Genomic DNA, 12,476 nt, shown 5'->3' with positions numbered 1-12,476 from the left:
TTTGTTAGTTCTTAGCAGTCAAATTCATTGTTCTGAAGTAGTAGCAAATTTATCTCCTTTTTCCAAATCAAAAATAGACTACACATACAAAGAAATTTTCACAGACATTAAGAAATGAAGTCTTGTGAATGGTCCTTATTACTCCATGCTTCCCTTCCATCTGATCTCCTTACAAAGGACACCCCAAAATCATTCTTGAAAGTTAGGAAGCTTACAAAGCTGGACATTCTTAAATACAGGAAAGCCATTACCTCAAGGGGTTGACAAACATGCTTACACTTGCAGGAATCTCGGACAACATCTCATCCTGTTACAGGATGTCATGCCAACCTCCCATGCACACAGAGACCCCTCTGCAGTCTGAGGACAGCTCATCAAGACCTTGTGGTGAAGCTCAGGCTGTAACACAGTGGATCTGCAAGCAAGCCTGGCCTGTCTCCTGCCAGGCCTGTCTTCCTGAGCTCCCAATATTAGAAAGATTTCAGTTAAGTAGCATAAATCGTAATTACAGTGGACTACATTCTCTGTGGCATGGAGAAAGACACATGACTTGACCAGAGAAAATTCCTTCTCTGATTTAGGGACAGAATGCCACCTTGACCATGTCCACAGGACAAGACCAACCACTTCATGGTGTTTTTGGTAATGAGTTGTAATCCTGGTCAGTTTTACACTGAGGAAAGTAAGATACAACTAAACTCAAGTATCAGATTATGAATCACAGGATATATATGCAGATATATATTCATTCCTTGACTTGGCAGGCAATCAGCACAAGCCATGAAACATAACAGTGTACTCTTTATGTAATTTATGAAAACAATCAAGTCATCCATTCCCTTTTAAAGATACCAAAGAACAGGCTACCCGAATCATCACAAGCTTTAATTCAGATCAAACCCAATTTGCTATACAACCCCTTGTAGTTTGGTTATTACTACATCTAGGCTGGAGGTATGACAAAAGACTTGCTACTGGATGAATGAGGTTCTAGTCTGGACTTCCAGAGTTGAGAGAAGAAGCTAAAGTCGTTTCCATTTATAGAACAATAATACAAGCTCAAACGGACATCCTCTCTAACATTCTGCACTGAAAGTATTAGCAATAATATCCTCTTGTCACCTCTGCTTTGGTAGGTTAAAACAAACCCTTAAATTTCTTTTCAAAATAGGCTCTCAATCCCCTTGATCATTCCAGTAGTCCTGCTCTATACATGCTGCAGTTTCTCATAAAAAAGGGCTAATTTTATGCCTATTTCAGGGCTTCCTTAGAAGACTTAACCTATTCCTACACCAAGGCTATGTCCTCTTCTCTCTACATCTCCTCATTTCTCTCTCTCTTTCTCGCAAAAAAAAAAAAAAGACTCAATATTGTGGTGTTACATTGTAAGTAATGATCAGGAGACAACAGTATGCTCTACAATGTTAGCACATTATCACTGACTGTTTTTTGATCGAGGCACAAGAACTAAGTAACTTCCTTTGCCTCTGCTATACTGCTAATTTTCAGCTGCTTAGTAGGGTGAAGTGAAACGCTCTGCTTGCTCACATAGCCAAAAATGAGTCATTATAAAAAAATTAAAGCAGCACAATGACTTCTATCCCTTACTTGTGTTATATTTGAAATGAAGATCTCCTTTGGCTCCTCTCCTGTTGTATCCAGCACTTCAAATTCATCACCAAAGTCACAAAACAAACGTGAACATATTCCATATACATCTGCACTGATGAACTACAAGAAAAAGTAAAAATCATGAGTATTCCTAAAACAGCACAAGCCAAAAGAATGACCTCTCACATTCAACCTTGTCCAAGGCTAGCAGGTTTAACTTCTACGGCAGAAACCTGTCATGTGTGCCCAGGCCACTAACTATATTGCACAGTATTCATGACAGACTTTGAAGCTGCATGAGCTTCATACTCACACACACACAAAAAACAGTAATCACACCAATACACAGTGAAATACTGCCATTTCTACCACTGTTACATTCAGTCTCAGCATGTTCCTTCAGAACAATCATGAGTTAATGGCGAAAATTATTTTTTTAACAGAACAACTCTGTTGCTTTTCTTTTAAAGAACCAAGCTATGGTTATCTGCGCTGGTATCCAGATAACACGAGACACATGTACAGAGTAGCAGCAGTGTACTCCCAAAACTCATACTGCTCCATCAACATGCTATCTGGGTAGAACTATGTACCTCATAACCAGCTTTCTCCATTTCTGGATAGAACATGTTGCTCACTGTACGGATTACTCCTGTGTTTTATTTTTCTATTACCTTAATAGGTGGCTGCTGAGCATGACAGAAGTCATTAATCTTCTTCTGCAGCAACAGACTTACTTCAGTCAATATGACACACTGTGAACAAGAGCAGAAATAAATCTAAGACACCAAAAGCAACCAACATCTTCAGGCTATGGGAAAAGCAGTACTAACAGTAAGTTACTCAGGTATCCTGATTGCTTTCCCCCACACATAACAGAGAAAGCAGTCTTGAGACAGTTTTCTCACTACACATTAGAACAGATGGGTTACTGCTCCAAAGTTCTGAAAACAAGATGAGCAAGAGCAGGAACAGCAAATTCTCACTCTTTTTTTTTTTTACGGCAGCTGTGAAACTCAAAACCTAATTAGAACACTTACAAAAACAGTTACAGATAATCTCAGAGAAAATTTAGATCTTGAATTTCAAGATTAAAGTTAGCAAAACAAATACAAATAATACTCAGTGCACCCTAAGAAGTCTGCACAAGCTTCAAATACTGGTGCTCATCAAATTGCAGATATACAATTTCTGCAAGCATTCTTTTAAAGTTTAGGATAGTATTGGGTTACAAAGCATATGCACTGTGTCCCATTCAGTTATACATGGCTTATTATAGCTGGGACATTTGGAAACTTGGTGAGCTCAGGTATAACTGATAGCCACACAGCAAAAGCTCCCAACTCAGACTGAGCCGTGCACACAGGCAGGAGACAGCTGACTGAACAACTGAAAACATCTTCATTCCACCACAGAGGAGCTTACGTTTCATTAGATACACACATACATAAATGATCTTTCTAATTATATACCCTGAGTTTCTACTGCCTGGAACATAGCACACAAAATATATGTAGAATATCTGTGCTATGTAGCTGCAAAGAAAGTCACAGTTTCACCTTCAAAGAACAAAAAAAACCCAAAAAACTGTATGGCATTCTCACTTAGCTATTTATTGTCATAGTAAATTCCATAATCAGTGTCATAAGAAAGTGCTAGGAACACAAAACCACTGTTTCAGCCTTGAACAAAACAAGCACGACCACTTCATTAGCCCAAATACAAGCCTTACTTCTTTCTTTAGATAATCTCAAAACATACTTTGAAGTTTGTTTTCATTTTATTTACTTATATAAAAAAATTCAAGTTGTTTGAGCAAAATACCACATACAACTGCTTTAAGAGTGACATACCTGGTACTGCTTTAGAAAAGACAGATCTGTGGTTTCATCTAGTGGCACAGTTGATGCTGCTACATGGACATACGGATTAAGTTCTGCAATACGATGAAGTGTGGCCTCAGCCCTGAAAGAACAGCAGTTTCAAGTTTTTTATGCTTCTACAAAATTGTATTTTCAATACAGAATTTCATACCACACATGCCCTGCGAGAGTCCCTCAGGAAGTCTCCTGGCAACAATCACCAACTCATTTTTTCACACTTAAATTCCTAGCAGGTCTGAGGAAAACAGCTTTGTCCAATATACAGCAGGACTCACTGATGGTCTGGTTGAGACAGCCCAAGGATGAAATGCACCCTGGCCGCCGTTATTAAATTTACATTACAAGCTCCCAACTGCAAGAAGTGAGATGTTTGCCTCAGACAGAACTCCAGTCCCAACCTAGACTTCCCATAATAGCAACCTGGGCGCTGTACTCTGTAACTCCAGAGGAAGGGTTTAGCAAGTATTTGATATGTATTAGCAGCTCTTGGACAATGAACTGTTATTTTTGCTGCTGATGGAACTGTTACTCCTAGTCAAGTTCAGTCCTCCCTCACTCCAAAGTCTTCACCAACCTGTTCCTTTGACTGGTAATATCATCTTCATGGATGAAGAAGTTGATCCCCAAATCCCATTTCGTGCACTGCTTGGTATCATGAACGGTAAGAGCCTAAGAAAGTTGGGCAAAAAGCATTTACTGGAAGAAGTGTATATGGTCATAGCACCCAAAAGGAGGGATTAAGCCCCACTTAAAATGCTGGAGGACTAGCACTGCAGTTTTAGTTGTACCATGTATAAGAATAAGCTCCTCCAACCTCTTTTCTAAGAAAACTCTTACTGTTTGAGAGACACAAACGCATCTGGAATATGCAGTTCATTAAGCATTTTCCTCCCAGCTTGCAGTGATGAGAGTATTTAGATACTGAGGATGATTTTTGCCACAATGCGATTAAGGGGCAATTGCGATCTGTAAATTACTGGACTTCCAAAATTATAAACAAGGGTTTTTTTATTGGAAGAAAGAGTTTTAAAAGGCTTCTCTCTAACAAAATTAATCCCAGCAGCACAAAAACAGTTGTTGGACTAAAACACCCAACCACTCTAACGTCTACACAAAAGGATTCTGATGGATGACAGAATAGGATAACATATTTTGAATAGTTTGGCTTTTGAGTTTACACCATTCCATTTAGGAGAGGCCACTTTGTACAAAAGGATTCCATGTCTGATCAGCAGCTGGCTAAAATATTACATGAGATATTTCAGAGTGCAATGGACATCAACATGAGGCTCAGATTGTACCACTAGAACATCTAGATTATCAAAAGTTTTCACCTCCAGGTCCTCAAATGTTTTGCAATCCTCCTACTGAAAGACAGTTTCAGAAACTTAAGATTAGCTAGCTAGTAGTGTTGTCCGCTCTTCTGCTCATCCAAGAATACCCAACAACAGAATTGTTTTACATACCTTTACTCCAGCCAGAATTATATTTTTGGCTGAAAAAAAAAAAAAAGACAGAGGGATTGTTGCAGATTTCTAGCAAATCTGTAATTGAATAGTTACGTGGGTGGACAATAACAGTATGTCATTGCTAAGAACTTCACAGCTTAGGGGTTTGTTCTCTTTTACATTTGGCTCAAGCATTCTACAGCACCACTGAATGCTGAATAACATGAGCAAGGTTAAAAAGGCTCTCTGCATTTGTCATTTGTCAGCTGTTCATCCCATAAGCGTGATTACAGAGACACTAATGACAATAAACTGCAAAACCCCATGACTCTGTTCTGGCATCTGGTGCAGAGTACCATTAAAGCCAACTGAAAGGGTAATAGCCCAATTAAGAACCAGCCAAGGCAAGTCTTGCTCATAAAGAGTATAGGAAATTGTTAAGGAGTCTCTTACACCAGGGCAGTTATGCATTTTTCATCAAATTGCATCTGTTCTCCTACCTCCCACCCCATCATTGCCTATATGGGGATAATTCAGGCTATAGCTGTTCCTGTATTACATTCATTGATCCTGATGCCTAAAGGAATAACTTCCTCACCCTTCACCCAAGACACAAGATTTTAGGTAAAGCGATCTGGCCCATGGAAGCACATTTTAAAGTAAAATTTGAAATGATGTTCTAGTAAAAAGCCTACTAGAGAAAAGTTCGGGATTTTTCCTGCATCTGCTATGTTACTCATATGCATCATGCGCATATAAATTCACTTGGATACTTCAGACATGCTTATTATATCTAAAATAAGCTTTACAAGTATTCTGGGACAGTATGTTTACACACACTTGTGTCTGCTTAAATAAAGGTTACCTAACTTACCAATCTCCACACCAAGACCACCTATACCACTCAGGAACACATGGGACTGAGCCATCTTCTGCATTGCCGTGTCTCCAAGAACATACCTCTGGCGACTACAGCAAAGATAAATTCAGATCAAACCGAGATACAAATAAAGCCAAGAGCATATGAAAGCACGTCAAGAATTCACAGTCATTTCAAAAGAAGTTCAAATATTTTCAGTTATTATATCATCCTAATCAGTTCCTAATCCACAATACCAAGTTCTGCAGATGAGTACGTGTCACTACTGACACGTGCACAGTTCTATTTACCAGCCCTCCGTTCAACAAACAACTCAGGACATAACATGCATGTATCAGAACTGTATAGTGCTGATTAGGAAATAAATGTGCATCAAGTGTAATATTTGCACTCACAATCCACACAGTGAAATACATTTAGTACAGACCTTTTCAGTACCAGGTTTTAGAGATGAGAAATAACTTTTAATCAGTGTAAAACCTATTCAGAATAGTAGGTTTTGGGAATTAACTATTGAAGACATAAGCAAGCCAAAGAATTTCTTTTCCAGAAATCTTTAAACCAGAGGGTGCAGAAGTTTTTGTAGTCAGATACTGAGCTCTGAAAGGCTCCCAAGTTTTCAGCTATAAAATTAAACTTAAACTGTTCTAAATACCACCTTTTCCACCAAGGAAAAGCATGACTTTCATAAGACTAGTGCCAAACAGAAAAATGACACCTACAACACAGGAAGCATTGTGCTGAATTAAAAGGAAGCCTCACTTGTTCAGCATACAGGTGATTTTTTTTTTAATATATATAGAAAAGCTTTTCATCCCACATTTTTCCACGGATACCATTTGTTCCAGTACAGGCTCGCTAAACTATTGCCATGCCAAGTTATCTCAAGTCATTCCCAGCTAACAAATTAAAACAAAAATAATAACAAAAAATAAGTAATTTTTTAAAAAAATCTACCAAAAAAAGCCCACAAAACCCAACACCCTAAAGTCTGGAGGATAACAGAGATACTGATGATGTTCACGAGGACAGAGAAGTATGGCAAAGACTGAGGAATAAATGAAATGATGAATGAGATAAATTAAATAATGTCAAAAAGGAAGGTGAAAAGAAGATAGTGAAAGAAGATGAGGAACAAGAAAGAGAGCAACATCTACTTTGTCAAAGGGGAAACAAGCTAAAGGCAGAAAGAAAATCCATATTACAAATAGGAGAAGTATTATTCCTGTTTTCCAAAAAGCACACATTATTGATATTGGAACTTCGTACAACTCCATAGTATTTACCTAGGCTTTTTACTGCTGAAATACTAATAATGGTCAGAAAACACCTGTTATGAGACCAATAAAGGAACAGTTTTACAGAAAGCTGGAACGTATCTTCAATTCAACCAGTTCTCACACTAACTTTGCAATAAGTGGGTCCTATTCCACTTGCTGAACACTTCAAGTTTTTTGCCTTACAAAAGGAGGGACGCAGCAGCAAGTGTTTAGTTGCATCCCAAGTAAACTCACCTTTACCTAACCAGCAGTAGATAGTTTTCAAGTCTTGTCTTTCACATTACTGCCTGCAAATGTAAGTGTTGCTAAAAGTCATGAGCAACGCTTAAAAATCAGAAATTCTTACCTATACAAAGCATCATCAATTTCCATAGAGTCTGCCGCCATGGTGCAATGTGATTTGTTTACACTAGAAGGGTTACAAAAAGAAAAAATCTGGTTATACTGGATGGAATTTCACAGTTGGCCTCCCCTCCCCGCCCCACTCAATTCTTCAATAGAAGAAGTGAAAAACACAGAAAGTGATGTTACATAGGAATCACTTTGAACATTAAGAAGCCTATAGAACACCACAGCATCTAGGTAATTAAAATGCACAGGAGCCAGAAGACAAGAACCCCCAAACCTTCAATAAATGATTTCAAAATATAGACATATTAATTTCCCCACTGAGGAGACACAAGACTAACTTCTTGTATTTGCCACAGTTAGATTTACTAAAAGTACAATTTCATTTTATATTAACAGCTCCAAGCTGTTTAACTTGGATCTACCTGATTGTTGCTCTTTTTTAAAGAGAAGATAGGAGATCCCTTAATGACTAGGAATAGTTATTTATGTTTAATTATTTCTATTAATTGAAAATCCTTAGCAAAGAAGTTACTGTTTTAGCTAACTGAAGAAATCAATACCCAAAGATCTAAATTAATGCATTAAACTAAGACATCAAGTTAAACGGTTCGATAGGATTTTAAGAAAATATATAACTTGTGCTTATTAAGGTCTTCAGTCATTAGCAAAGACTTTTTCATTGTTAACTTACCTTAGTGATAAGTAAGCACTAGGATTATGAAAAAACTTCCACCAGGCAGCTTGTTTCTTAAGTTATGCAGGCTGGGAATAGGTGCTTCCTGGACCTGGCAGGTGACTGCCACCAAGTACAGGATGAGCAAAACAGACCCCGTGTCTGACCCAGAACATAAGTTCCCATCACTACTAGGAAGGTACACATCTTATTTCAACTCCCTACAAACTACCTTGGAAACTAGACATGGCTGACAACCCTTTCTCCCAAGAAACTGCAAAGTAAAGGCCTAGACATAGTAAGGAGTTTTTTCTCTGAGAGCACAGATATACCCTAAAACAGCTTTCAAGGCAATCCTGCCCAAACATTAACTCCTATTTACTGTTCAGATGGGTTTGGCAAGCATTTTAACATTGCTGAAGTGCGGCACCTGCAGCCTGACTACAACATTCTGACTTGAAATTTGTCTTTTTGATTTTTTTAGGCTGAATTAGAAAGCACTGAAGTAGCACAGCCAGGGACAGAGTTACACTGAAAGCAGGCCACAAATCTCTCCAGTTAAGCTCTTCCACAGTGTGGATACTAACTCCGACACATAATCTAGCACACAAGACGGTCTACATGAGGCACCTCCATCGCCATCATTTCAGTCATTTCAGTGCAGCTCCCGTGCCCTTACACAACAAGGGCTGAAGACAAGCAATGCCAAGGTTACTAGATCATCCTAGGACCCAGATCTCAAACCAGAGAGCAACACACCTCATCTCAGAGTCACTGACTTCAGTCCCAGGTCAGGTAAAAGCCTTCATTTCAGCCACTGCCTGAAACAAAAGACTGGAAGTTCCCCTCAAAGCAAGCCAGCGCTATCTCACAACGGCCCAGAGCAACCATCCCCGAGCTGTTCTGCTCCTCCATAATCACACTCCACAAACAGTACAGGCACTCTGGGACTGCCCAACATAAACAGATTGTGTTACTAAGGTGGGGAAGGCGATCCACCCGAGGATAAAAACACCAGCTTCCTCCACTGTGGTTGCTGACAGCCATGTCAATCAGTGTACCCTCACAAACAGCCTTTTGCAAATGAGGATGTGCAATCAACCCACAAGAGAACCTTCTTCACCTGTATCACACAGACCCGTTTGACAGTGGCTCTTCCAATGTATTTATCAATTCCCAGTTCTCCTCCTGCATTCTCTGTTACAGCACTGAGCTGTTGCCAGTGTACCCATCAGGCACAGCAAAACACCTCCTTCCAAAGGAGGACTTAGTGGTACCATTGTCAAGTTGCTCTAGGACAAAGTTTTTTTAATGTGTTCCCGCATCCACGTTGTACTTCTCATTTTAGTTCAACCGGTATTGAATCTGTCTCAAACAAAGGCACGTTAAAGTGCCGGGGCGGAAAGCCATTCTAACCTTATGTCCTAGTTCGTACCAGATGCTCGACATTTATACACTTGCCTGTTTCCTTTTAAAAGCCAACACTATCAGTTTTAATACCAGGCTTCTATTTAACTGTGTAAGTAATGTCCTTCATTTTTTAAAGCCTCAGCTACTTATGCTACATAACCCAGGGACAAAGTGAGACACTACATGTCACCAAGAAGGACTAAGATGCTCTGAAGAGGAACAAAGCCACAGGAGCAGTAGCAGTGGGCCGGTTTCAGTGTTTCTTACCTCCAAGTCAGCGCTGGCTGAAGCAGTATTAACTACTTGCTGTTCAGCAGGCTGGGATGGTGGGGAGGCCTGGATTCATCCCACCTACCCAGGGTTTCCAGAGGCGGATTCCAGTCGACACAGGCTCCCTGTGCAGTCGGCAAAGAGACAGGTCGGTCAGAACCACTGTCCAGCCGGGCTAATAGAGGAAAAACGACACCTCGGATGTACAGCGGGGAACCGAGACAGAGCCGACCGGCGTCGAAACCAGCCCGACCCAGGTCCCAGCAGAGCCAGATCGGCTGCAGCCCCCACCCCGACTCCCCGGCTCTCGGGGCGCTCCTGAGGCGCCGGGAACCGCCACCCGGCGGGCCGGCCTACCCCGGACTCGCCGCCCGCTTCAGGGGTCCCCCGCCGCCGCCGCCCGCCCTCACCACCGCGGCGGCCTGGCGTCGCGATCAAGGCCTGAGCGCTGCCGGCGGCGCCGGGAGAAGAGGCAGGAAGGGGGTGGGAAACGGCAGCGCCGGTGCCACGGCGCTTCCCCGCCTGCGCCGATGTGAGGGGCCGGGCTAAGGCGGCCCGCCTCCTCCTGGAGCGGGCGGCGGCGGGCGGACTGGGGACGGCGCGGTATGGCGGCGTGCAGCACCTGCTTAGCTAGCGCCCAACAGGAGAGGCATAAGGCATTAAAAAACCCCACCACTTTCTGCTCCAAAAGTAACACACTGTGTTGTTAAAAAAACCACAAACATCCCCGTTAGGTTCAAGTGTTACCAGTGTAGACGATCAAGAGCGCTTCTGAGCCTTGCTCCTGAGGTAACTGTCTCCGCATCTTGCAGGAGAGTGCCCGCAAGATACTGCTTACCTCAAAAATAGGCAAAATTTCATTAAATGGGGCTAGGGAGCAAAGTTGCGAAACGCTAGAGAGCATCCAAGGCCGTAGAGGAGCGCAGATTTGGGAAAAAGTGGTCAAAAACAACGTACAACGTCCCATACCAACACGGCATATAGACAGGCTTGTGGAAACGTTTTTCCGTTGTTTTTTTTTTTTTGGGGGGGGGCGGGTGGCATTTAACCAGGAGAAAACAAGCAGCGGCAACCATCCCTCTGCCTCCACCACCACCTCAGCATCACCTCCTATAAATATTTTCTCTCCTGTTTCCCAGACTCTGATTAAGATCCCAGCACTGCCCACCTTCCCATCAGGCAGTTTAATCTCCCTTCAATTTAAACCCTGCCTTCCCTTTCGTTATCCCTAATCACTGGGGTAGGTGAGACGAGTTTAAATCTTTCTTGATGTCATAAACACATCTTAGAATGGGTGGGATTCATGCTGCTGTACAACAACTGAAAAAGTCATTGCATACAGTGTATACAGAATAGTCACCTTATATTTTAAAAATATTTGTAACTTTCAAAAAACAATAAACAACTATCTGCATCCTACAGTACACAAGGAAAAAAAAACCCAAGCCTTTTCGCTATCTTGATTAGGGTTTGGGGAACTTCTAGGGGCAAGAAGACCCAAGTTCTGTCCTCTTTGTGAGCATCCAATGCATTATTTTAGCATTTCTCTCTCTTTAATGAACAGTATTCTCGCAACCCCTCCATGTCTTCCTCAAGATTTACACCTCAGTCCATCAACGCATACAGCTTTTCTACTGAATTAGTAACAAAGACTAAGAGCAGCTGGACAACACTGTGCTCGTTCAAACACGAGCTATGCTTTGGCAGGGTCATGGTGAAACTATTTGTCTGCTACACAGGTTTTTTGTGACACACAAATAATTAGACAGATGTGGGCAAATTTCAAAAAACCACTAGAGGCCACTCGAAGGCTGAAATGCTGGACTGAAAGATGGGATAAAGGGAGAAAACAGTTCAGTTCTTCAGAATGAAGAATGCAGTTCTTACCAGCAAAGGAATTTATATTTAAGGCTGGTATTTGCTTTGTAGCTTTTTCACATGATACATAAAAATCGGAAAATACAAGAAAAAATTACTTCTGTTATTTCAATAAAGTAATTTCAAAGAGCAGTGCACATACCTGATGACTAGAATTAACAGGACTGCCAGCTATAAAGGGTAGGAAAAAAAGTGAAAGGAAGTTTAAAGACAGCAAAAAATATCAGCTTCAGTTTTGGCACTTTGCTAATTTTCAGCTCTGTCAGTGATTTTTACCTTTAATTTTGTGGTTTCTTTCTTTAAAAATGAACCTGTTTCATTTTTTTTTTTAAGGTTAAACTAACGATTCTTATTTTTAAGGACTTGCCAATCAAATGTGTTGTGAAAAATAAATTTTAAAAAATATCTGCTACATACCATCTTTCTGTCCTGGTTATTGCATTTTTTAAGATACCAGTCACTTCAATATGCAGTCATCTCACATGAAATAGATTTTACATAGTAACAGTGAATACTGAAAAGCCTTTTGCCTAAACAGAGAAACAGCAACATCCAGTTAATTCTCACCTAACAGTTTAGCAGTAATTAAGCAAAGACTAACCATCAGTGAAACCATGAACACAAGCATTCTAAGATAAATTGGCAAATAAAAATGGACAGATTCTATTTGCCCCAGAAGCCAAAGAAACTGCTTCCCAAATGCATCAATTATTAGGTGTACTCAGGAGCCCTCTAGGCTGATGGTACCAAATCAAGAAACATCCAGGTTTTTCTCTTATTTTCCAAGACTGA

At 40.8% G+C, this 12,476-nt stretch overlaps 1 protein-coding gene across 4 annotated transcripts in view; it reads right to left on the bottom strand.

Annotated features, from left to right (window-relative positions):
• The window catches only part of UBA6 (ubiquitin like modifier activating enzyme 6), a 33,627-nt gene extending 23,347 nt beyond the window's left edge, over positions 1-10,280 (bottom strand). For 2 of the 4 annotated variants that reach the window (XM_068403687.1, XM_068403690.1), the window contains exons 1-9: positions 10,164-10,273; positions 9,804-9,981; positions 7,449-7,511; positions 5,817-5,911; positions 4,961-4,989; positions 4,069-4,163; positions 3,465-3,576; positions 2,286-2,366; positions 1,609-1,731 (exon numbers count right to left, since the gene is read on the bottom strand). In XM_068403687.1, the coding sequence (XP_068259788.1) occupies positions 1,609-1,731; positions 2,286-2,366; positions 3,465-3,576; positions 4,069-4,163; positions 4,961-4,989; positions 5,817-5,911; positions 7,449-7,489 (576 nt within the window). In that variant the 5' untranslated portion in view covers positions 7,490-7,511; positions 9,804-9,981; positions 10,164-10,273. Of the gene's footprint in view, positions 1-1,608; positions 1,732-2,285; positions 2,367-3,464; positions 3,577-4,068; positions 4,164-4,960; positions 4,990-5,816; positions 5,912-7,448; positions 7,512-9,803; positions 9,982-10,163 lie in introns of all 4 variants that reach the window. The other 2 variants (XM_068403688.1, XM_068403689.1) reach the window with 2 other exon arrangements.
• Positions 10,281-12,476: the final 2,196 nt, after the last annotated feature.

Source organism: Nyctibius grandis, chromosome 6 (assembly GCF_013368605.1).
Source record: "Nyctibius grandis isolate bNycGra1 chromosome 6, bNycGra1.pri, whole genome shotgun sequence".
Taxonomy (NCBI): domain Eukaryota; kingdom Metazoa; phylum Chordata; class Aves; order Nyctibiiformes; family Nyctibiidae; genus Nyctibius; species Nyctibius grandis.
Note: the sequence above shows the minus strand (reverse complement) of the source record. Positions and strands in the feature narration are given on the sequence as shown.